Source organism: Galleria mellonella, unplaced genomic scaffold (genome assembly GCF_026898425.1).
Source record: "Galleria mellonella isolate WM207_F2 unplaced genomic scaffold, CSIRO_AGI_GalMel_v1 utg537, whole genome shotgun sequence".
Taxonomy (NCBI): Eukaryota; Metazoa; Arthropoda; class Insecta; order Lepidoptera; family Pyralidae; genus Galleria; species Galleria mellonella.
The window spans coordinates 2,426,666-2,452,732 of record NW_026442112.1 but is presented as its reverse complement, the minus strand read 5'-3'; the positions used below and the strand labels follow the sequence as shown (position 1 = coordinate 2,452,732).

At 33.1% G+C, this 26,067-nt stretch overlaps 1 protein-coding gene across 1 annotated transcript; it reads left to right on the top strand.

Moving 5' to 3' along the window:
* The first annotated feature begins 334 nt into the window (after positions 1-334).
* On the top strand, positions 335-24,773 carry LOC113520181 (NF-kappa-B inhibitor cactus). Its single transcript, XM_031906945.2, has 5 exons — positions 335-851; positions 4,496-4,821; positions 17,489-17,577; positions 22,580-22,798; positions 24,328-24,773. Exons 1-5 carry the CDS (start codon positions 553-555, stop codon positions 24,397-24,399), a joined length of 1,005 nt encoding a protein of 334 aa, XP_031762805.2. The 5' UTR covers positions 335-552; the 3' UTR covers positions 24,400-24,773.
* The last annotated feature ends 1,294 nt before the right edge of the window (positions 24,774-26,067 follow it).

Sequence of the window (26,067 nt, the reverse complement as noted above, 5' to 3'; positions counted from 1 at the left end):
CAGCCCTTTTCCCCGACAGACGTGCGCTCGTACATATTTCTGTTATTTTATTTTCTATTTTTTTTTTTTATTTTTTTTTTTATTTAATTTGATGTATTAATAAATGGTAAATTATTTATTGTGTATTACATTAAGGTTATTATCTATCTTTGTTCATATAAATCATGCGATTGCTTTGTGTTTGTGCCTACTTTTAAAACTAAATTTAGTTAAATTCCTAAAACTATTTTATTCAATTATAATTATTATTGATCGAATACACCAATAAGAAATAAACATTTTATCAATAGTCACATCAATACGTTTGTTTCGTGATTGTATCCGAACGCAAAAAGTACGGAAATACCTTCCTTTCATCATCGTTCTCAACTTTGCTATGTTTAATAAATTTGTTCCATTTTATTATCATTATGTGTTCGCTATTCTTTTGAAACGGTAGTCGTAACGCGTAACTACTTATTTTTTTTATACAATGATTTCGTATCGTTTCTGTATTTGAAACAAATTATTAAAAATAATAACATAGTGTAGTGAAATTAGTGAACAAACAAAATGAGTGCCAACAAGGAATTTGAAACGAAGTTTCCCGAAGACGAGAATACGGACTCTGGTTTCTTGTCTGGAGAACAGCTGTTCTCTGGTGAATTAAATAGCGGTGCAGTGGATTGTGGTGATGAAAAAAAAGTGCATAGTTCTAGTGCAGACACGAACCTTGACAGTGGGGTAGTGTGTTTAACGGAAAGTTTATCAAATTTGGATTTGGATGTGACACCCACGGCGCTACCGCCACATGTAGATGTTAAAGACATTACCTCATTATTATACTTCCAACAGGACGATGACGGAGATTCGTAAGTATTGTAAAATTGTGAATTTTCACATGCTTATATTGTAGTAGTAAAAGTATGCCATGACAGTGTGTGTTTGTCTTAGCAGTGAATACAACTACCTCCCTAAAGTAATATATATTGGAGTATTATAAAATTAAATTATTGCATGACTTTGAAGAATTATTATAACAACCTTTAATGTCTGTTCAAAGGCTCTGATCTACACAAACCAATGACTATAATTGTAACAATATGTATGTGGGGTACAGAAATAAACACTATTGATTGTAACAAGAGTTATCAAAGTTAATTCATATCTGATGAAGACCCTTATCACATAATAAAGTATAGAATATTTGAATTTTTATTACTTACACTAGTTTGCTTTAACAACTGAACCGATTTGAAATATGATACTTTCTGAAATATGATACTTTGATAGACTATACTATCCTAACTCTGCACTTAATAGTAATCCACATGAGCGAAGCTGTATGATGATGCTAGTATTTTGTATAAGTTCTTTATTTTTAAAATATGATTTTTCATATTTGTTATATTTTTCTATTTTACTTTTACTAACAAATTTTGGTAGACAAATAAATTTCTATCAAACTTCTTTATATACTGATCTATTTATATTATTGCAATCCATATTAAGTATATAAATGAATCTCTAAAATATTAATTTTAATTTGATATCCGAGAGGTACTTTAATTCTAAAGAATAGTTAAATGCCCTAAACTTCTAAATGCACTAAATTTCGAATAGATATCATTTAAAATTATCATTAATTTAGTTTAAAGTTAGTTTAGTTAAATTTATTTTAACTGTTATTAAATGTGGTATAGTTTAATATTTTAAATTAATAATTTTAGTTTTAGAGAAATGACACTTCAGAATCTAACCTAGTATCACACAGCACCTTCAAATTGTTTTTTTTTTTTTATTTAATAAGGTTTACATACAACTTTTACATTTTACATGCAACTTAATAACACAAAAAATAATTTTGCCTAATGTAAAATTCTTTTATAGAAACAACATGCACTATTATAATATTTAATAAATCATTAACAATAACAATAAGATTATCTGAATAATAAGTAGATTAAGAACTTATGTCTAAGATTTTCCGCTTTGTTTTTGTAAAAATATATAAGAGGTACTATGAATGCAAAACAATTGCTAGACATTTGTGTAATAACTTGTTTTATATAAAACATTTATTTTTTATTTATTTAGTTTTATAATAATAATACATACTAAGAACACCCTGATAAATACTAATATGTCATAAATATTATGAAATAAATCATACTGTGTAACTTGAATCAGTTTATGTCATATTGTATCTCCCCACATTAGTACACTTTATTATTTAACAAAATTTTAAAGTACCCACTTCAATATCTATAACAAATACCAACTGATATATTTCTGAAAATAAACATTTATATTAATATCATATGAATTGAATCTGCAACTTATGCTGCATAGCAAACTTAAACTGCTACACTGCCAAAGTCATTCACAATTAATTAATAATGTAAGAACTGTTAAATTTCTATCTTTGACTTCCACGAGACAGGCCTTGCCTAGTGTGGGGTCATAGTTATATTGTACCATAGGATAACTTTGTTTAAGGAAATAAAGTTTATTTATTTATTAATATTTTTGTTCAAGTAAATACAAATTGCACATCTATTTATACAGTACTAACTTTTACCCGCGACTTTGTCAGCATGACCGAGATCAAAATTTATCATAATCAAATCAGTGATTTAGATGTGAAAGCATACTTACTTTTACAATTATAATGTTAGTTATGGACATAATAAATATCTTATAATATAATATATATTGGACTATTATATTTATAACTAAAAATAATTTCATTCAAAAATTATATTTGATGTGATAATGATAGTGATAATGATAACTGACCACAATTATTAAAAAAATACATATACATATAAATGTAAGCATAGCTCCATAATGATAATATAATCATTATGACTGAAATAATTTCATTGAATAGGTACATTCTGTCAGAAATAATTGCAATGATTAATGATATTATAATAAATAAAAATATGTTGTGATATAGTGTGCGATGTGGAATGAGCTCCCTACTTAGGTTTCTCCCTAAAGACTACAGTATAGGGTTTTTCAAAAAGTGTATATTAAGGTTCCCTCAGGGTCGATGTGCACAGGACACCCCTAGTGATACAGGCGTCTATAGGCTACTGTGACTGTTTACCATCAGACGGGCTGTATGCTTGTTTGCCACCTTTATGGTATATAAAAAAAGTATTAAGACCATAGAGTTTTTTTTTTTTGATGGGTAAAAATGGTATGGTAACCCCGCCTGCGCTAATGGGATATGCTGGCGGAGCACTAGTGAAGGGTGATACATGATAATGAAAACAGGCCAGTTAGACCATCATGATGAATTCATCAGGAATTAACCATGATAGTTTCCAGGGGGAACTGCGAGGAGGTCGACCTGGTGGGGTATATTGATAGCAATGGGATTCTCAGTCTCCATTACTAACAATCCCTTCCCTCCAGACCATAAAGTTTATAAGTGCAAAAATATATATGGTTACTTTATACATACATTACTTAGTTTATTAATACATATTATAGCTCTGTAAAGAGCTCTATGGGTCTTTTAAAACTATAAAAATAATTTCCTTGGAGAGATTCACGGCATTGATTACAGTGACTGACCACTAATTAAAAAGTGAATTTCTATGTCAGTTTGATAAAAATGAAAGTGAACTCTCATTTAGCCTGTTTTGCAGTTTTAATTATATAAAAAGTTATCAGTATTTACAATATTTCTTTTTTTTTTATAAATATGAGTATTAGAAAACCACCTTGGCTTTGCAGGAGTGCAAATTGTCTATATAAACCTTACATAAAAAAAAAAACAAAATTATAGTGAAACTCATATTAAAATCTAACAATTTTTATTTATTGCTTTAATATTTCTATCAATTTCTACTGATATTAACTTAAATCAAATTATTACTTTGTTATAATTTTTTTTTTATTGAAGTATTTAATTTTTTTTTTCTTATTCTACTAAATATCATAATTTCATTGTCAACTGCCAAAATATATTTTAGCATAAAAATATACAATCGATACTTATAAATAATAAGTAAAATTACAGGCAATTGTAATTCTGTTTGTATAAAAGGTAAAATTTAATATTATTTATTTAAGAATTAGGTAAAAAAAAAATTGGGTTTTAGAATTAAATAAACCACTTCCTTACCTTATTGTGGATGTTTTAATTTTCGTAAATGACATTTCATAAATGGCTCTAGATATTTTATATTGACCTATGAATAATTAAATATTAATTTATTATTTGGAAATTTACTAATTACAAATTGCTATGCACATTATTGCTCCAATCACGTCGGCTTTAATATTTTTTAAATGACAATAAATGTTAGAATTTGATTTTCACATTTGAAATATATGTCTGTAATAATGGGTATTTTTGTTTGCTGTCCACACTTTTTTGTTTCTTTCTTTTTTATTTATTTAATATATATGTAAAAAGACTTGAATAAAGGTTTCTCAAGCGAAGTAGAAATAAAAACTATATTATGATAATATATTTATAGGATCTTTTGTTTTTCAGAACGTTACACGTGGCCGCTGTTCACGGTTGCGAGAAATCCGTCAGCATGCTCATCAAATTGTGCCCAGAGAAGTCGTGGCTTGACTTGACGAATGACTACGGACACACTGCTCTCCATCTGGCAGTGATGAGCGGCTTTCCAGTAGTCACGAGGATGCTAGTGCTGGCTGGAGCGTCGTTGGGGGCGAGAGACCGATCGGGCAAAACACCTTTACACATAGCCACCGAAACGAATCAATTGGAGTGCCTCAAAGCCCTCCTGCAACCAGTCAAAGAACACCCAACTAGAAAAATGTCGACAATATTAAATCAGAAAAATTATAATGGTAAGTGTATATTTTTTATTAATTGACAATCTAATATTGTCGGTCTTTTTTAATAATCAACCGTATTAAAAAACAAACAGTATTAAAAATTCTAAATTGATTTGGATAATTATTATTTTATCCGAAAGAACATGTATACAGATTGTTACTATAGAAATTTTATGAAAATCGGTTTAGTAGTTTAGTTTCAAAATAACTGGTTTTGCTACAATTGAAGTTAGTTTTTTTAATAGTTAATTTAATTATCTTTAATCATGTCTTTTAATTAAAAAAGAGGAAAAGACAAGGAAATGTTTACGTTCAAATCTATCTATCCTATTTAAGAGCTGCGCTCTTGTCGGTGAAGCTCTTGCCACTCACTACGGTTTTCAGCGAGTCTCTTCACCTCTTGATACGACACGACACCAACTCCTTCCTTGATCTGCCTGATGTAACTATATCTCGCTCTCCCTCTTCCCCTTCTTCCTTCTATCTTACCTTCAAATCTTACGTTCAAATACAAAATAAAAAATATATATATTTAAAGAATATATAAGAAAGTCAGAACTTAGGAAATACGAAAAGCTTAATTTTATTTGTCGCGTTAATATCAACTGCTAATTAAATTATACGATCCATTCATATAGCACTGATTTTTGTAAAAATAAAAACTGTACAATTTTCTATTTAACAAAATAGTTTCAGTCAAAACAATAAAGTCAGCATTGTGTATTAATTTTGATTTTTTTGTATTTTTTTATATTTATTTTAAGTCTAACATTAACGATCCAAATTGCCAAGAAATAATCGGCACTATTAAAATATTTTCACAAATTTGTCTTTGGTAAATGTTTTACGTTACTTTTATTATACATTTGGACATACAATTTAAATATATTTAGATAATTAGGAATAAATTTGAATATTTAAATTATTAGGCATAAATATTTTATGCCTAAGAATACGGATACTACTAGGTACATTTATTTTAAATTTATATTTCGAATTGATTCGAACAATAGGATATGGACAAGATCATAATGACGACGATGACCGTACTGCATAATACTATTAATAATTCTCGGTAATAAATATAATTTGTATTAATGGAATACATAGTCCTATGAATAATCTTGTTTTTAGAACATTGCATTAAACATTGTAACATAGGCTCAAATTCGTCGCGTTCTATTCAAATAGCGTCTCACCGGGAACTGGCCATTAAATTAATTAATCGTGTTTAAATGCAATGTATATTAAATGTTTTAAATGAATGCTACCTAATAATAAAAATATATGAGAAATAGTCACTGCACCAGACTCGAAGCGTTATTGAATCAGTGTGTAAAAACCCACAGCGGTTTCCCCAACTGTACCTCTTAGGTATCTTCTATTTTACCGCCTATTTTTGTCACTAAAACATCATTAAACCTACTCAAAAGGTAGGCATATTGAAAAGTTAAAAATTATGTCGTGTATCATTAAAATATAATGGACGCCATATATGAAGAATCATCAGTATTGTCGATTGATTGCATGAAAAATAACTTATAAAGGCTTCGAACTAACATCTACAGAGATACCTAACTTGTGAAGTGAAACTCAGTTGCCGTGGTGACCAGAGAGGATAATTAAAACCACCGTAGCTTGAATTTAGTCGGCGGCATACCTCTCCTCCGCTCAATGTATTACTTACCCTCAATGTTCAACTGTCGTAAATATAAATTCAAAGATTCTCATTAACTACATATTATGACGTGTATTTTCTATGGAACCAATCTATATTTGTTCAGATAAAAAAAAATTCAAATCGGTTTAGAACTGACGGAATTAAGAGGTAACAAACCAAAAAAAAGTACAACCGAATTGAAAATCTTTTTAAAATCGATTGGAAATTGTATGCTGTTTATCTATTAGCTTTAAAATTTCTTTTTCATTTTAGATATGCTTTGTTTTTGCTTAAGATAAGATTTTTCTAGGAGATTTACTCGCATACTTGCCAAAAAGTAGCTGTCAAATCGAAGTATCATAGTTTTTTCTTATTGAATCCGGATCCTCACTATAGACTACTAACAATAGGCATTTATTCTACACACTCATCTTGTGAGAAAATTTACTTACAATTAACCTGAAAACATCTATATAAAACCCTTTAATGTTCTGCTTGTTTGTCTCCATTAAATATTAATTTATCCATTTAAACAATCCTTTGATTTCATTCAACTATCATACTTCATTAGAAAATTATCTGATTACTTTAATATAGTCATAATTTGATTATTGTTATGTATCATAAACTGGTTATTGTATTACGTCATTTACAACCATAAGACATATATGTGAAACTTACATATGCAATTTATCTGCGTAACATCTAATCAGACGTCTTCTGCAAATAACAAACGCCTCCTAAAAATTTATTTTAAAAAGAATTCACCTGAATATTGTAAATTGCATCCGAAAAATCCGTAGAGTGATGTTGGAGTATTATTTTTATTTCTGAACCCATTCAGAGAATGGCGTGTGATTGCGGTTTTCCTTCAATGATGGCATTGTCCTCTGAGAAGCTAACAATCCGGACATAAACCGGCATTCATCACACCACACTATCACGTGCCTAGAACTTGTATCTAGGATCCGTATACTATCCGCAGTATCCGTCTTGAATTAGTTCATTATCGTGATTATTGAGCCTCGCTAAACTGGCATTGTTTACGTGTAAACGCACCGCACCTCTTGGTGTCCTTCAAGGTATCCATTCCGTTCATTTGTTTGATCAGTCTCCCTAGATCAATGAAATGCGCAGAATGCTACAACACGAGCTGGTTGGTATTTCCACTCGTAATAAAAGGCGTTAGTCTCGGTAGAAATAGTCATTTACACATTATCTCTGGGTTTTCCAAAATGTTATTCAATCCAATGTACATTAATGTTACTTTACTAGACATCTTTATTATAAAATTTATGATAATAATATAAAACAGCATATTTGCAGGTGGGTTTATCGGCTTTTGAATGGAAAGAAAGATGCCATGTAAAAGTCGTAAAATCCTTGAATTAACGCAAAAAAATCAATACAAACAAAACTAATGCAATGTTCAAAAAGCAATTTCTTTTTTTCCATTAAAGGAACGGTAACATCAAGTTCCCAGTAACCTTTTCGAGACGATCACCTGAATGCTACAGTCGGCCCCTGGGTATTTCCAACATTTTGCAGTCCGTTCGCGTAACAGACTGCCATTCTCGGAGTGAAAGCATCGTTTGGGATATCCCACCGTTGTTCCGACGTTAATTGAAGTTGTTACGTCTGTATGCTAATGAGATGGGTTTCCCTTCTTCGTTTATCTTTCGATCGTTCTGGTTCTGTATAAATTACATCTCGAGAAGTCTCCCTGAATTAAATACCCTGAGACAAGTTCACGTATATTATCATAGGTATCTAATGTTTCATTTTCAGAAATGTTTTACCTATATAAAGCTACATGATTAGGGAGTAACATGAGCTGTATTTTATTTAAAAAAAAACCCTGTATAGTTTTAAATATAATATCAATATTTTTTTTTCCATCACCAACTTTCGCTTTACGAGTGTATCAACGGTCATTCACTCTCGACACAACACAGTTTCATTTTTAATGCCAGTTTAGAATTCATTTACAGCGTACAAGTTTATACCATCACTTCCTACCGTTACTATTACTTCTAGCTCGTCGGTTTGTGTCATGGCCTAGTTTTGTAATAGTGCCTTGAGGAATACCATAGAGCATGCAGGTATTTTAATGTGGGAAAACCGCAATATATTTATAGTCGTCCCGTAAAACCCTCGATGGTTAGAATACAATGGGGCCAATTGTGTTTATTTGGGATAAACCCACGTGAAAGTGTATGTGACACGAGATTGGAATTTCCCTTTAGAATGTGCGCACACTTGTTATCAGTTTGATCTATTGAAGCGTCGCATTCACTAATCTTTTCAACCTAGTCATAAAACGTTCTCAATTTCCATTTTCCTCAATATCGTATATGTTTTGTGTTATTGTTTTGGACCTTACAATATTAGTGTTCTGATTAATTATGATTCAACAAATACTGGGAGATCCGTTACTGTTTATTTGGAATGCTAACTTTATGATATAATTGCGAACGACAATTAGTATTCCAATAAATTGACACAATATCTTTACAAATGTTTACTGACCATTTTTTATATTTGTAATACAGTTATCCAATTTCATTATCCAATAAACGCTTACATCCATCTAATGAAATTGATACTACATCAAAAATATATTTATTTAGCTAACCTTCACATATGTACTTACAATCCAAGGTGTTTTGGTTTTTTCGTTTACCGGAAGCTGATTGAAATTCATCAAACAGTCGTACCGTACGAATTAGTTTCATCTATGTACCATGTATCATCTATAATAACTTATAAATCGTTATGACAGTATCACACAATTAATGCTATCTAAAAACTATTAGTTTTTATGAAACTTGGGGCTTTCCGAATCCGAATATAGCTGCGCTCCACTCCCAGGTCGACACGTTAGCACAGATTCGATCGTGTTGCGTGTGTTCGAACGTGCTTTCGTTTTATCGTATTTATTTTTCATTCTGGTATGTTATAAATGACAAATTTAAAAAAAAATAATATTACATTAACGATTGTTAATGTACTATTTATAAATTTCACATTATTGAAGCTACAATGGTGAGGCCTTGTACTTTTGTTTCGTCAATTGCATATCTGCAAATACTGCAGTAATCTTCTTGCATCAAAAATGTAATTACAATTTAAATATATCAAATATTCTGTACCATGTAACAATTCTGGCACACAAATACGAACTTAAGTTGATTGTCGTGTTTTCCTATCCAATATATTGAGTATATTTTTACACATCATTCGCTAAGTATTTTATGGGTATTTGTTATCCTCATCAATACGTTCTTTGACATCTACTTAATCGTTTGACTCATCATTCAATGCTTTATAAATATTGCTAGAACCGTTTCCAACACGATGAAGTAAGTACGCCATATTAAATCTTTTAAATTGTCCCATGTAAATTATGTACAATAAAGATTTTACAATAACACCTAAACATATTATTAATAAATGTGAATTACTAACACTTATCAGGAATTTATGTTTTATGAAGTCACTATTATATATTCTTTAATGCACTTGAACAATACATATAGCGATTAGTTTAACAACTTGTTAGCAAGGGAGGGCTTATCTCTAAAACAGATCTCTTCCAGCCAACCCAGTGTAGTTAGAAAATAATTAATTGGCGGGTAACCTAGTGCAGGAAAGGTACCAGTAAAAATAATGTAAATACAACAAACATACACAAATTGTAAATAAATAAACTATCAATAATCTATCAATAATTGTACGTAAAAATAAAAATGACTTTTACTGACTTCTGTCACAAATTAATTAGAGATGTTTAATCCAATCTCTAATGGAAATAAACTGTAATAAAAATGACACATCGCTAACAGACAGAAATATGCGAGAAAATGCGACGTTGCCAACCATATTTGGCGAGGACAGCGCTCAACGGCGAGTCGCAGTCAGCGGTCCACATTGTTGGGAAAACCCCATCCGCTCCCCGCCGCACGCCGACCCGGCCCCCGTAGCTCTCCGTCGGCTGCGCGTGCGACCCTCATGTCGCCACTACGTCACACACACACGTTTACTACCACGTTACTACAGTTTACGCACACAATTGCCTGTTTACTCTCATCTATTGCTTGCATAATTAGTGCCTTGTATTGATACAGTATCCACCATCTCGTACTATCTACCTCCCTACTTGATTTTCAGTAGGCATTGTATTCATAGACACGTTCAATTAAATATTGTTAGTTACTTTGCTTGCCACGGAATAGTGATTAAAATGTATTAACGATACGTAACTATTACAAATCGATGACTACAACGGAATGTTTCTATAACATGTTTAACAACAAATGTTAATATAATATTAACATAAATTTATTCAATATCATAATAAATTATTAATGTAAATAATTAAACGTTTTGAAATGCTTTGGTAGATGCAAAATCTTAACCTATTTAATGCATAAACAATCTTAATTCATAGAAGTTATTTTAGATTATATAAATTCCTCATTTAAAATACATAACATTTTCTCTTATTACACTTTATGTAATATATTAGTTGTCGTTACATATGTAAGTTAATTTAAAGTGTATACATAATGTATTCAAACATGTTACGTATATTATATTTGTTTAGGCGTAAACCACAAAATCGCTAGTGCCTACTAATTGTTTAAAAGTTTTGGCAACCACCATTTGAGAAAAAGAACGGTGACCAATGCGTTACAAATGTAAAAACCTTCTCTTGCGTCATAATTCTATCCGCAAACCTATTCATGAAATGTCGTACAGTAAATATCCCTATAAACACTGTATTTATATTATCGTACCTATATTTACCGAGACTAGGTATTGGTTTTGTTAGTTTGATGTTTCCTTTTGTTTTCCCATTTTAAAGTTGCCGTGTTTTTTTTTTTTGTTTTCCCTTTAGGTTTTTACCAAAAGTTTCGAATATTAGTTTTCCCCCTTTATTGCTATTTTTTTTTTGTAGCACACTATTAACTCCTTATTTAAATAATCTCGAACGTCCTACAAACCTTTTTTTACTATTAGAGTGTTTTGTCACTGTCCTTCAAATTGAGAAAATAGTGCAAACAAAAAAGACAGAATAGAGATGAAGTAAGAATCTGAACGACACTAAAAGTTCTTCGGGACTGTTTCGACCTTGGCATAAACGGCTTTGGCTATTAGGAGATTTCAACATTCACCAATATATAATACACAATCATTGTACATTACAGACTAATGTTGACGTACAATACCTATAAATGTGAATTTTCATGCAAATGCCTAACTGTAGAATCGTTTAACGTAATTCAGAGCCGACTAAAGTTGCTCACATGACGTCAGTCACATCGAGACGAGCCCATAGAATGCGCTATTTTCTTCTATTAACTTCACAAAAAAAACTGTTCGCATAAAAACATGTGACACCGTAAAACATCCGGAATAAGCGCGACCTTATGCGTCACGGTGTTAGACAAAAAGCAATTTCAAACTGTACGCTTGCAACCCAAATATACGTACATAAAGCCCTGGCCGTTTTCGTAGCTGTGCATTTATTTTTACACGTCTTTAAATAAACTTGGAGATGGTCCAGCGGAGCCGGAGCGAATATACTTGCCTCACATCTCTAAACATTCATGAATTTTCCCTGTAAACATTTCATCTTGCTCCTTGGGAAATACGGGGCTGAAGCAGCTAGCGAAAAGTTTCAACTCGAACGCAAACTATAAATTCTCTAGTATGTGTACAATATAAATGATCGATTAGTAAAACTTAAACTAAAACACAGATTTTCCACATAGAGTGATGACGTTGGTAATGACGTCAATAGTTCAAGTAAATTTATAGACATTTACAGTCTGTACGAATATGATATCTACTATTCATATTAACAACATTTTAGCCCCATGAATAATGGCATTAGAATACTCATCAGTATTGTAACTGATCATTGTAAACATAATAGCGTAAACAGTACCTTCATAATGGCCTTGCATCATCTTACTCTTGTTTTTCCTTATTGCTTCAAAATATTTACAAAATGTACGGAAGTTTTCTTGTTTACGTCCAATTCAATCGCTGTTAACAAAGCAATTCATATGATTTTTTTATTATTACTTATTTTTTCAATATTAAATGTAAATAATATAAAAACTATTTTAACGGTTAATGTCTATTCTCACTTTATAATTAAGAATTTAGCTTGTTTTAAATGAAATAATACTTATAATAACGTCCCATATTGTAAAGCACAATACTAAATATCTTTAAAAACAACTAATAGAATACATATATATATATACATATATATATACATATATATATATATATATATATATATAAATATATATATATACATATATATATACATATAATTCACAATTACATGAATACATCGTTGGATAAGCACGTTGATTGCATCACTGAAGTCATTATTAACAGATTTAAGATTTAAATAATTATTATCTACTATAATATTTCTTAATATATATTTCTTTCACGACTATTCCACTTTCAAATATATGTAAACTATTTCTATTTAATAATATTACCTAAGCTCGTTAAAATGACATTGACATCGCGCTAAACATTTTTTTTTTTTATGCCCAACTGGTTCATCGCTAAAGCGTGTGCGTACACCCCTAAGGAGAACGATAAACGCCGACGGCGACGCCCGAGGCACGCACTCATCGACCCCGACGACCCCATAACGGCGGTGAATGACACCAGCGGGACCTCTTCCGCGGAACCTTCGTCCAGTCTCTCCGCGAGCACACACACGCCAACACATCGCACACACCGTCCCCGCCGGCGGGGACGAGGACCCAGCACACCCGGTTCGCGTCATCGACCGGGCAGACGTCTGCCCGTGCGCCGTTCGTATGTCTCGTCCGCCAACGTCGACGGCGGCGACCCCCCCCCGCGATCTACCGACCCCCGCCCTGACGGGGGCCGAAGTGCGGTGGCCTGAGTCGAGGTTCGAGCCACTAGGGCGCCCTCGGGCGCAAACACCGCAGTCCATCTGAAAGAGCTGACGCCTCACGTCGCTCCCCTCTCGCGGGCTTGGAGTGCCTTCAGCACTCGCCCCTGCACACGCGCTCGGTGAAGCTGTAAAGGCCATCTGCGGCCAACAGCAAAAACTGTACGAAAAAAAAAAAAAAAAAACCCAACTGGTTTAGAAATAGGCGACAATATTTTTTTTTGGTTTATGATCTTAAACAGCAATCGGTGTTCTAGTATCAGCAGATATTTTTATTCTTTCTATATACTATATTCTCCATCGAGAAATCAATTCTCAATTCATATTAATTGCCACTCAATTACACCAATCGCATGGACCTCAAACTAGGACACTATATGTTATCAGAAACCAGTAACAGATTATTTCCATCTGTGCGGTGAAATATGGATAAAAAATTATCTTTCTTTTGCTCTTGTACACTGTATAATTTTATTTTTGTAAGCTACTTGCTAGAATGTTCGGTTTTCTAGCTTATTTTTATATTCAACTAGTATATGCTTGTGACTTCGTACGTATATGCTTGTGGAAGCAGAAGAACTAATTAAATAAAACATTTATAAACGGCATTGTATTTGGCGTTCCATTGTTTCTGTCTACCCTAATGGGAGACAGCCGTGACAGATATGTATGTATGTATGTATTCTAAACGGCCTACCAAAATAATTCGTTCAACAAATTTTAAATTTTACCTTTAGGAGCAAACTTGAAACCACATCGAATTCGGTGCAGTAGTTTTTATGTAATGACGCAACAAACCTATGAATAGAGAAAAATGTCTAAAAAACATTATTTTTACTTTAATTTCATTAATATTATGATCGATATATCCCTTATGTGCAATACAGCAGCATACAGCGTCCAATGAAAATTTTATGATAAATGAAAGGACTCACACTTGGATCTTGCTAACTTCATCCATCATAATACTTACATTGTATATTTCAGAATTAAAGATAAACCAACCCGCAAAACATAAACCACGTAAATGATTGATATTCAATATAATAATATTACTTAAACCCGTTAAAGTGACATCACGCCAAACATTTTTTATGCCCAACTAGTTTTGAAGGGGGCGAGAATATTAAATGAGACAATAATTTAATATGATTTTAAACAAATAAAACAGTTCGCTGTTCGCCATCATCATCGTTGAACTTCTAATGAACATTGCGACTTGGAAAATAATGATTACGTCATTTATTTATTACTTTTTATGTGTGATGTCACATCGCATCTTCTAGATGTCACAGGACACCGCGAATGTACAATAGGATTCATCAACGGTATATTTATTTATTTATTTGGCTTCACAACAAAACAATTAACAGCATCAGTACAGACTTATCTTCTTTTTCATAAAAATGTTAGATCTCTTAAAAAACCTATTTTACCTATTGAAACTGTCTTGTCTCTTTCTTTTACACCAAATTTTAAATTAGAAAGAAAGTAACAAAACAGTGTTATAGTTAAAGTTAAGTTTATAGAGTTATATGTACCTCGAATATAAAAATTCTTATTGTTATACCATATAGTACTAGTAATACTTATTATTAAATTATATAAAACAAGTAAGATTGATTATTTCGTCGGTTGTGGTTTCAGAAGCCCTACATTTAAAGAATATGTTTATATAAAACACTTGTTCAAAATTCGACTTTATTTTCTGTTATGTATAGAACATTTTTATTAATTACAGCATTTACGTAGATTCACTGCAATTATAATAGTCGACGTGCAAATTGTCCGGTTTTTCTTGGATATAGAACCTCGACCTTTTGTCTCCTCGCGCCTTACCTGCCCCACAGGGGTAAACCCACAACATAAATACCAATGGAATTTCCGTGTTTCTCAATTCCGTACACGAGATTGGGCGAATTCTTAAGCCGTGTTCACAAAACAAAGCAGATACTTAATATTTTTTTCGTTACATGCTTTATGTGACTGTCCTTTGGATGCTTTTATCGGCATGGTATTGCTTTGGCTTTAACTGTCTCGATATAACAAGGAAATAAAACCTTTTCTAAAATAGACAAATCTTCTGGTGTTGTTAGTGTCTATGGGTTACAGTAATCACTTACCTGATGGTAACCTGATGGAGTATGTGACTCATGATGATGTTGAGCCACATGCCTGTTTGCCACCCTTTCACATAAAAAACAACTTACTATTATATTAATGTGTTTGGTCACTAAATAAAATTGGACATGAAATACTAGATGACTCTAGAATCGAGACTCGTGGTTTTTGTTTATTATTTTATAATTAGAGATGTTATGAGGCAAAACTTCGAAATTGACAAGTGATTTTTTATACATTTCTTTTTCCTTGTGTATCATTACAACGAATTATAAAAGTTCCTTCCCTATGAAAGGAATAAGAAAGAGTCTCATTCATTAGTTGGTTCATTCAAATAGCAAATAATTCCTGCAAAACCAGTTAGCCGTGCCTCCGTAGTCCGTAGTAATTAATTTATGAGCCACAACGATCGCTATAAATCGCTATAAACACCTATTTACAATCATCATCGCCATATCAGCATTTAATTGTTCACTGCTGAACATAAGCCTCCCCTTGGGGGTTTTGAAAGTAGTTGCCACGCTTGGCAGTCGGATTGACAAGCGCAATTAGGCTTTAGTGATTTTTAAGAGAGATGCTGTTGCCCATCCCTCGCCCTCTTTTAGTCGCCTCTTACGACACCCACAAGAACAGAAGAGGTGGCCTATTCCGGCTATAGACCGGGATTATTAGGCCACGGTCTTTTACAATACTTTATTAATATTATTCTAATTAACAGCAACTAGTTTCGTATTAAATATCTTGCCATAGACAACTTTATTGGTGCCAAATACTTTCCGTCATGAAGATTTTCATATGTGTAATTTTTATTACTAAAAATTTTGCCACATCCGCCCAGCAAACTTGCATTCGGTTGCCACGCTGGGCAGGTAAATTGGCAACCGCAGATAGGCTTTTAGAGATGTTTTAAGACGGCCGGTCTAATCTCATTCAAGCCGTCATATCTCTTATTAATTTGGCTCCTTAGTGTACAGTTCTTGTACAAAGTTCAGTATACAAACCCGCATGAAAAAAGGTTAACGATGTTTTCCGTGGGCTTTTCAAATGAGTTCACTGTTCGATTTCGAGTTACGATTATTCACGCCGCGTTCAGGGAATCGCTTGTGAAAAACGAACGCTTCGCTTGTGGAATCCCACACCACAGATTGTTTAATAGTTTCCCCACATAGAAACTCGACGTTTGTTTACAGGATAATTTGATTTTAGAACACCAACCGACAATGCATAGGTATTACAAAAAAAATGGTGCTCTGGTTAATATATTTTTTTTTTTTAGTTTTACAAAAGGCTTCAGTATTGGATCAAATCTTTCAAGCGATTAATTTAGAAACATTTTATACGTAGATCTTGTTAATCTACAATTTTCATGATCAGACCCTGTTCAATGTCGGTTGAATAAACTCGCGAGATAATTCAAAGCCCAAACTATTGCTTTGTTTTATTATAAAATTCTGGCTACTTTTCGACTTCATCGTCAGTCCACCTTAATATTACAGCTACAGAGCAAGTTTTTAAAATTTGGATTACATCTTTTGAACCAGAAAAGTAGAAAAAGAGATTTAAATAAAACTTGTTCGAGATATAAAATCTACTGAAATGAAAATAAATAATTGTAAAAATGTTAATAAAAATCGGATCGGTCTTTCAATCAGTATTGGCAACATATATATAATATATGAAATTAATTTCGCTCAGTTAGATATTTTTATACATAGATTTTATGAATCTATTTTATGAACGAGTTAATTAGTATAATTTTCAACGGTGGTTGCAAGATAGATACAATGGCGTTTTATATATTGTGAAATCTACATTATTTTTTATATATCATAGCTTTTTTATTTCCATCCTCATGAGTTGCTCATTGAAAACGTCATCATATCGTTTCGTTCCTTTAATATTTTTTATTTACAAACAATAACCATATTTCGCAATCATTGCAGGTCAGACATGCGTCCACGTTGCAGCTAAGCTTGGACACATCAAGACACTACAGACGCTGGTCTACTACGGCGCAGATATCAATGTTAGAGTGAGTATTGCCCTGTCATTAGTACTTCATCTATTTCATTATCATCATAGTAACCCATTAACGTCGTATAGCTCTGTACTAGTCTCGCTTTTTTTTTTTTATAGTTTCCAATATTTTTTTAATGTATAATAATGGAATGGTAACCCCGCCTGCACTAACGGTATACGCTGGAGGGAAAGAATCGAATACGTGGATTTTATTTAATAAAATATCAGAATTAAAATTGTCATTATAAATACCAGCAAAAAATACTATTTATATGCAAGAAGCGCTTTGCGTCTTCCTTCATCATGCGTATGACCAAGGAGCGGAACACCCTGATAGCCAAGGAGTGGAACTCTCTCTCTGCTTATGCTTTTCAAATCAAATATAATGTGCACCAATTTATTACAAATGTGAATAAACTGTTTGTGGGCCCGCAAGCTCCATCTTAGACCACATTGTCGCTTTCCATCAGGTGAGATCGTGATTCATAGCGGTAATATTCAATAATAAAACAAAACAAATAAATAAAATACTTTATTTCTTATACTCTCCAATATACCCATCCATCCAATGTTTTACCTTCAGTTATTTGATGAGATTAGTGAGAAAATTAATCAATTAAACGCACAATAGATGAATAGAAAATCTAATTTAAGGTTGCCCGGTACACAGTTGCCAGTAGTGGCTGCACAAGGTCGAAACTGAATGTAATGAGTTTTCATACGAAAATGTGTTTTACATCATATATTTTAGGGTTTCATTACGCTTAGCAGTAACAAGATTAAAATATCGTTGAAATTTTGTAAATTTAGTCGTCGACAAATATTAATAACGCGTACCTACCTGCCATATTATAACAAAGGTAAATTAAGTTATGTACAAGAATGTTCCTTTATGTACTTATTCTTAAACTTTTGTCCGTAACTTAGAAGTGTGATTTTTCTGCAATTTTTGATGATTTTTTTTTAATTAATTTGGATTTTTTTACATAAGCACTTCTAGATGACGTATCAAGATAAAACAACAGGTTTTAAATTAGAAATTTAGGAGAAAACGATGATAACCGAAGTCGATTTGGTGCAATAGTTTTTGCGCGAACCCGGAACAAACATATAGTCAATTAAAAATTCTAAAAATTATTGTTTTAGCTTATGTTGCTTTTATTAAGATCTTAAAAATCTTCTTTTGAACCGACTTCAAAAAGAAGGTTTGCAATTCAGTTGTATTTATTATGTTTGTTACCTCATATCTCCGTTAGTTGTAAACCGATTTGGAGAATTCTTTTATAACTGAAAGGATATACGATTGGTCCTGTAGAAATTATAACAAAATCAATTGACTAGTTTTTTTTTATACCACTAAGGTAACAAACAAGCATACGGCCCACCTGATGGTAAGCGGTTACCGTAGCCTGATCAAATACCAGAGGTATTACGCGCGCGTCGTCAACCCTGAAGAAACCTCTTTACCCCCCTTTTGAAGAACCCCATGCTGTAGGCTCTTGGGAAAACCTAGTTAAGTTTTTAAATAAAAATATAAACAGATTTTGTCACAATTAAAGTCTGCTTTTTGGTTTTACTGGTAGGATACGTAGTTAAACGCAGTTAGTCTTCTCCATAACGCATGAAGTTACATAAGTAATAACTAAATGGTATATAAACAAGAGACGTCACAAACTCGTCAATCTGAATTGTAAATATTAATTCGTCGCCAATTGCCAGATGAATGTCAGCATGACGCAAGCGAGCTCGTGAACTCGTGACCATATATATGTATGAGTACCGTCGATTCTCTAAATAATACCATGTTTTCTTAGAATATCTTGAATCAGTGACTAGCTATCGGTGAGAGTGCCTCGCTAATGTTAAGTCTACATACGCTTACAGCTTTTCTCCAACAGATGTGCCATCAACAAACAAAATGAGTATTTTAAATACAAATAACAAAATATTGGGATATAAGACGGTAAAAATTTATTCCAGGCAAAAAAAAATTATATATTAAAAAACAAATAATTTAATAATTTAATTATAGAGGTCTCAGTGTACTTTGTGAAAGCTTATTACTTATCACTTGGTGAAAGAATTTTTCAAATTGGTTAAATAGTTTTTGAGTTTATCCATTACAAACAAACAAATCTTTCCCCTTTCTAATATAAATATAGGTTAGAACATACAACATCTTGTTTAATATATCAAATTGTATAAAAACACAGAAGAGCCGTCAGCTTGATTGCGTGTAAAAAAAATTATAGGTATGTCGTGAAACGCAAATGTGACAATGGAAATTACAATATTTTCAATAATATGTATTAACCCAATCTAACCAATTTCCCCAAGGTTGTACAACTAGGTAAGACCCAGTAGTTAATTGTTTATATATGTACAATAATATTTAAGCAGCCTACCTTACTAAGATAATTACATAGTGAGGACTTTTGAATTTTTTTTATTAAAGTTTTTTCATAAAACTTTTTTATTTAATGACGCAAAGTATTTGTTAAACTATTTGTAGGTACTGTAAATAAAAAATCAATGTAAAATGTAAAAAAAAATTGGACTCTCTTTTCCGCGCTTAGCCTCTCATTTGGGGCATTGTGCGTATGATAAAAAATCGATATATTTACAAAGATATAACTGCAATTAACATCAGAGATTGATTTTATATTGTCATTATTTATTAATTGCAAACGACGATTTTGTATTCATAGTACAGTTATACAATTTTATGACCAGTGAACAGATTCAAAGAGAATATTTTATATTTAACTAGTTGTATCTCGCGGCTGCGCTCGTGGGCGCATCGTTATTATCATCTCAACCATTATCTGTCCACTGCTTAACATAGGCCTCCCCCATATACTGTCATAAGGAACGGTCCTAAGTCACCTGCATCCATAATGCAAATGCGTAGTCAAATCGTAATGTTAAATATCGTTACTCAAAAAATGAGCTAATAAATTTAGAAAAAAAAATCCAACTAATTGTTTCAGATATTAACGCGTTCAAAGAATCAAACAAGATCTTCCACTTTAGTATATTAATATGAATGACAATAATAATAAATCGCCTTAAGAAATGGAGAAGAAAAGGGGTCGCCTTAAGAGAATTTTTCGATTCTTAGCATGGGCGGTCTCTTAAGTAATAGCCACATTAAAGCGGCGGCCGACGCGATTACCACAGTCGTAAATGAAATGGAAATCCCACTTCTGTTGTAATCAGCTGATAAGATACGGAATGGGTTTTTTGTTCTTCGCATAACCTCCAATTTTATAATGACACCACTGTCACAGAATTCTTACCTAAAGGTAGTAAATCTTCATATTGTTCGCGTATACGATAAGCAACTAAAAAATGCCCATTTTAACCCTATAGACACTTTCTCCTTTCAGGTTCTTAAGATTGACTGTGAAAATCTCTTTAAGGGATAAGTCCGCCTGTGTACATTCTTGCTAGAACCTAATATCTATACTATAAATTAGTAATTAGTAAATGTACAAAAGAGAGAGACTTTGTGCAAAAGTCGATTGCTTGGGTACCTCTGTCCCATTCGTGTTTCAACCGTGAAGCAGTTGTGTTTGCATGGCTGTGTTTCGCTTTGGAGGGTGGGATATGGCGTGTATTTACTGGGTACAGAGGAATAACACCTGAGTCCTCAGGAATGACAACGCATGGGGGGTATCATGGGCGGAACAGTATACTCTATTGTGTCCATGGTACTGCTCATGTCTATAGGCGACGATTACCACTTTCCATCAGGTGGGCCGTCAGCTTGTTTGCCATTCTAAGTTGTATAAAAAAATATATATATATATATATATATATATATATATATATATATATATATATATATATATATATATATATATATATATATATATATATATATATATATATATAGTCGCCTGCTTAGACTTGGCTGCTTTAACTTGGCCTCATTCGTGTTTCTACGATCAAATTAGCTATGCTTAGAGTGCTGTGCTTGCTTTGTGGTCCCGGCGTAGAGTAGGCCACCCCTTCCTTTTCTTTAGGTGTAGTAAAAGGCAACTAAGAGAATTTAATAGTCGAGGAAATCCCAGCAGTTAAGACGGATCTTAAAACATCACCAAAATCTAACTGTAGTTGCCTACCCGCCTGCCAATCGTGGTAGCTACTGAAAAAAACCCCAAAGGATAGGCCCTATGGTTTAGCCATGGTTGATTAATTGTTGTTATGGTGATGATGATATATATGCGATCCGAATACTCAGTAGATATATACAGAGGTGACATTGGTGAGGAATGTGCGGGAATCACGCGACGCGGCAGCAATCACTCGTCTAATGACACTTTCGTTGTCACGACACTGTGGGGTTTTCCACATTTTTCAAGATCGAGTCTTTGGCTCGACGCCTAAATAATTTTACTGCTTTTGGCAATGTAGTATAAAATATTTTTAAATAATTTACGAGTTGTTCAAACAAGACGCAAATATGATAAGCTCTAAATCTGACTGTTTTATGGCCAAATATTTACAGCATATGTACCTACCTACTCTTATCCAGCTAGGATTTATAGTTTTAAAATGTTGTGTTCTCGAAACGGGGAAATCGTTTTGTGCTCTCGCTATCTCTAGTTTTCGAATCTTTAAATTTTTTTATGTTTATTATATAACTTATTTCAAGGATAGAATCCTGCAAAGAAAACTAAAAAAAAAAAACAATTGGTATCACTGCTATATATAAAGAACAGTTGCCATTTTATTATGGAATGAAAATGGAATAATAAACCCGCCTGCGCTATCGGTATTCGCTGGCAGGGTATCACCATTGAGGTGGTATCTGGTCAGTTGACCCACCCCGTGGTGAATTCCACCACGGATGTTTTCTAGAGGAGACCGCGTGAAGTTCGACTTCACAGGATATACTACTTGTAATGGGGTCATTAATTCCTATCACGAGAAATCCCCATCCCTCCTTGGTATCATTTCCTAGTTTTTCACAAACACTCTCTGTCTGTCATGGATTCGTGCTTTTTCAGGAAGGACTAGCGGGTTGGACGCCGCTGCACATCGCGGCGCGGCGCGGCGACGCGCGGCTGGCGCAGTACCTTCTGGATCAGTGCGCGGGCGTGGCGAGGGCCGCTCGCGACTTCGCGGGCCGCACCGCCCGCCGGCTCGCGCGCCGCACGTCCGCCGCGCGGGTGTTCGCCGCGCACCCCGCCGACGACTCCGACACCGACACCGATGACGATGATGATGTAAGTTTTATTAGATTAAAATAGAATATTAATGAGTGCTGCCGTGTGATTCCAGCATAGAATGGGCCACCCTTTCCTTTTCCGTGGGTGTCTTAAGAGGCGACTAAGAGGATTTTATGATCTTAAAACATCATCAAAGCCTAGCTGCGGTTGTCAACCTACCTGCCAAGTGTAGCAACATCCCTCATTACGAGCAATCCTTGAAGAAGAAATAAAATATAATGCACGATTTACATCAAACGCTGCGCTTCTAAGCGAATTTTACAAGGTCGTTCTCGTAAGACGTTTATTAAATGACGGCGCGTCAATATAAGTAGATGAGGTCAAATAAACAAAAAAAAATGCAAGAAATAATGTAATAAACATCCATTTATAAGATTTCCAATTTATCCCTTAACTCGCGAAGTTATTCGCATCTCAAATTTATGTATTTTTCATTATCACTATATCACTATATAATAATAAAAAAAAAAATTGAACGATTTATTTATCAAAGAAAGTTTAAGATAATTGATTTATTTAGAGATGGTGAGTGGCAAAGTAATCTGTATTCAGGTCTTGAATTATAGCGGTGTCCATCATTTTGCATGTGCCACCGCAAATGACGTTCATTGCCTATATACGACTGCATGTCCGTGCGTCTCGTATTGTCTTTATACCCGTGTTTGACGTGTTTTTATTGTTAGTTAATCGATTCATTGATTGAATGCAGTTAACGTTGTCGACAATGCCGAAAAATTCCAAAAACAAATATCCTTATTGGCTGTAAATCGGCGGCTTTTCCCGCGCAATAAAAATAAAATTTTCCTATGTATTAATTGTTGTACCAAATTTAGTTCGAATTAGTTTTTAAGCGTTATTAAGTAACAAATAACTTTATAAATCTTCTATCATAGTGTATTCTTCTTTTTTTTTTATTCATTGCTGTACTTCGAGTTTTATTTGCTCTGTATGTAATAGTAATTAGTGGAAACTTCATTGGTTAATTATTATTTGCTATGTAATATTTTATCTGTTAATTGTACTGTTTTTTCCTAATGAAAAATAAAAAAAAAATATATCTATAATTTTAGTAAGTACATCATAATATCAGCCATTAACTGCCCACTGCTGAATATAGGTCTCCCTCATAAGGGGGGTTTTGCCAGTAGTTACCTCGCTTGGCAGGCGGGTTTTTTTTAATGGGTGAAAATGGATTGGTAACCCCCCCGCCCGCGCTATTGGTATACACCGACGAGGCACCAGTGGAAGATGATAGGTGAGAATGAATGCAGGTCAGTTGGCCCACCATGATGAATTCGACAAGAATTAAACATGATGATTTCCAGGAGGAACCGCGTGGAGGTCAACCTGAGAGGGTATATTGCCAGTAATGGGGCTATTAGACCCCATTACTAACAATCCCATTCCCCCCATGGCAAGCGGGTTGGCAACCGCAGTTTGGCTTTTAGAGATGTTTGAACATGGACGCTGCTGCCCGAAAAAAATGATTAAACAAATGTCTTACCCTAATTTCTCGTTATTTCCAGATGTATGACAGCGACAACGAGAGCCTATTTGATAAGCTGCGCGATAGCCTCAACCCCATAAACGTCGCCTAATCACCCACACTACCAGCTAATTAGAAAGCCTACCGAGGAACGCCGCGAATGAAGAACACCGCGTCGGCACAGTCGACACCGTTCCGTTGCCTCATCCATACGGTTCCAGAGCCAAAATGGAACCCTTAATTATATGTGTGTATAGTAAATCAAGTACTAGTGAACTACGTTGGACGAATGGATTATTCTGTAATATACCCGTAGTGATGTAACTGTACCGAATGAATGTGCGAGTGTCCATGACAAGTGTGGCCGAGATGGGGAATTATTATAAATTCATTTTGTACCGTTTATTGAACCCAATAAGTGTTGTGATTTTTTTTTTACACAACCGAATTGAATCACATCGAATAAATTTCAAATGTTACTTTAAATTTGATGTTATTTTCCCAATTTTTGATCCCAATTCGACTACGTAGAATGTCGCTTTGAAATTGCACATGTGTCATTGTACATAAGTTGTCTATGAACACGCCGATAAGTTAAAGCCACAAGCAAATAGATAATTTCTCCCTTTTTTTCTTAAAAAAAAAAAAAAGTCGATTATGTATAAAATAGAAGTATGCAGCTGAACAATTCATTTATAAATATATTACTAATATATTTATTCGATAAACTGTAGTGTGTTGATAACAGAGGTCGTTTACGAGTATTTTGTATTTAATGATAAAGACTCGAATTTAACCGGCCAGTTCGGGCAGTACAGTAACTATGTCGTCAATATATATTAATATAATTAACTGAACATTCATAAACGTATGAATACGAAATAATTTTATGAAAACAATAATACTGCCAGACGTATAGTAGATAAAATGTTTACTACCTTCCTTCTTGGATGGTTATAACTTATTTATAATAATTTGCCTTAAAATGGTCAATGTAAAAATTCAACTTTAGATCCAATGTAATAAAACCAATCGTGGACCTTTTGGCGACGTTGATACTGCAGCGTCTGGTCATATGTTCCGTGATCAATAACGCCGAAGTTTATTAAAGTACGAAATAAGTTTAGTACCGAGGTTTAGGCAATCAAACGAGATATTTGGGGGAAAGGAAGGGTGGATTTATTATAATAAATAATAATAAATATGTATTTATGTGTACAATTTACAATTATAAAAGTGTTATATATATATATATATATATATATATATATATATATATATATATATATATATATATATATATATATATATATATATTTTAAAAATAATATTAAATAAATATATAAGGCTTACGCCTTTACCTACTTTTTAATATTTTAAATATTTATAATGGTATTAATATTTAATATTCCTGACAGTAATTCCAATGTAATGAAAGCATCCAAATTCAGTTTCTAGAAATTACTACGAGGCAATGCAAACCAATTGAGATATAAAGACCAAGGCAAAATGTCTTCCGAGAGTATAGTTACGGTACTTCATTCTATCTACATATAAATTCATGAAATGTTAAATACATTTTATTAAATCTTAAGATTAAAGTATGCTAATTAAAGTATTACAGTCAGAAATTCAACAATCGAGTGACTGCCTGAACTGGTCTGTGAGCAATGAACCCAATTCATTTAGAATTTAATAAATTGTCCAGGATAATTGACGATTATTTGCTTTAAATATTTACTATATAAGGCACCGTATCATATTTGGGGGGAAGAGGAAT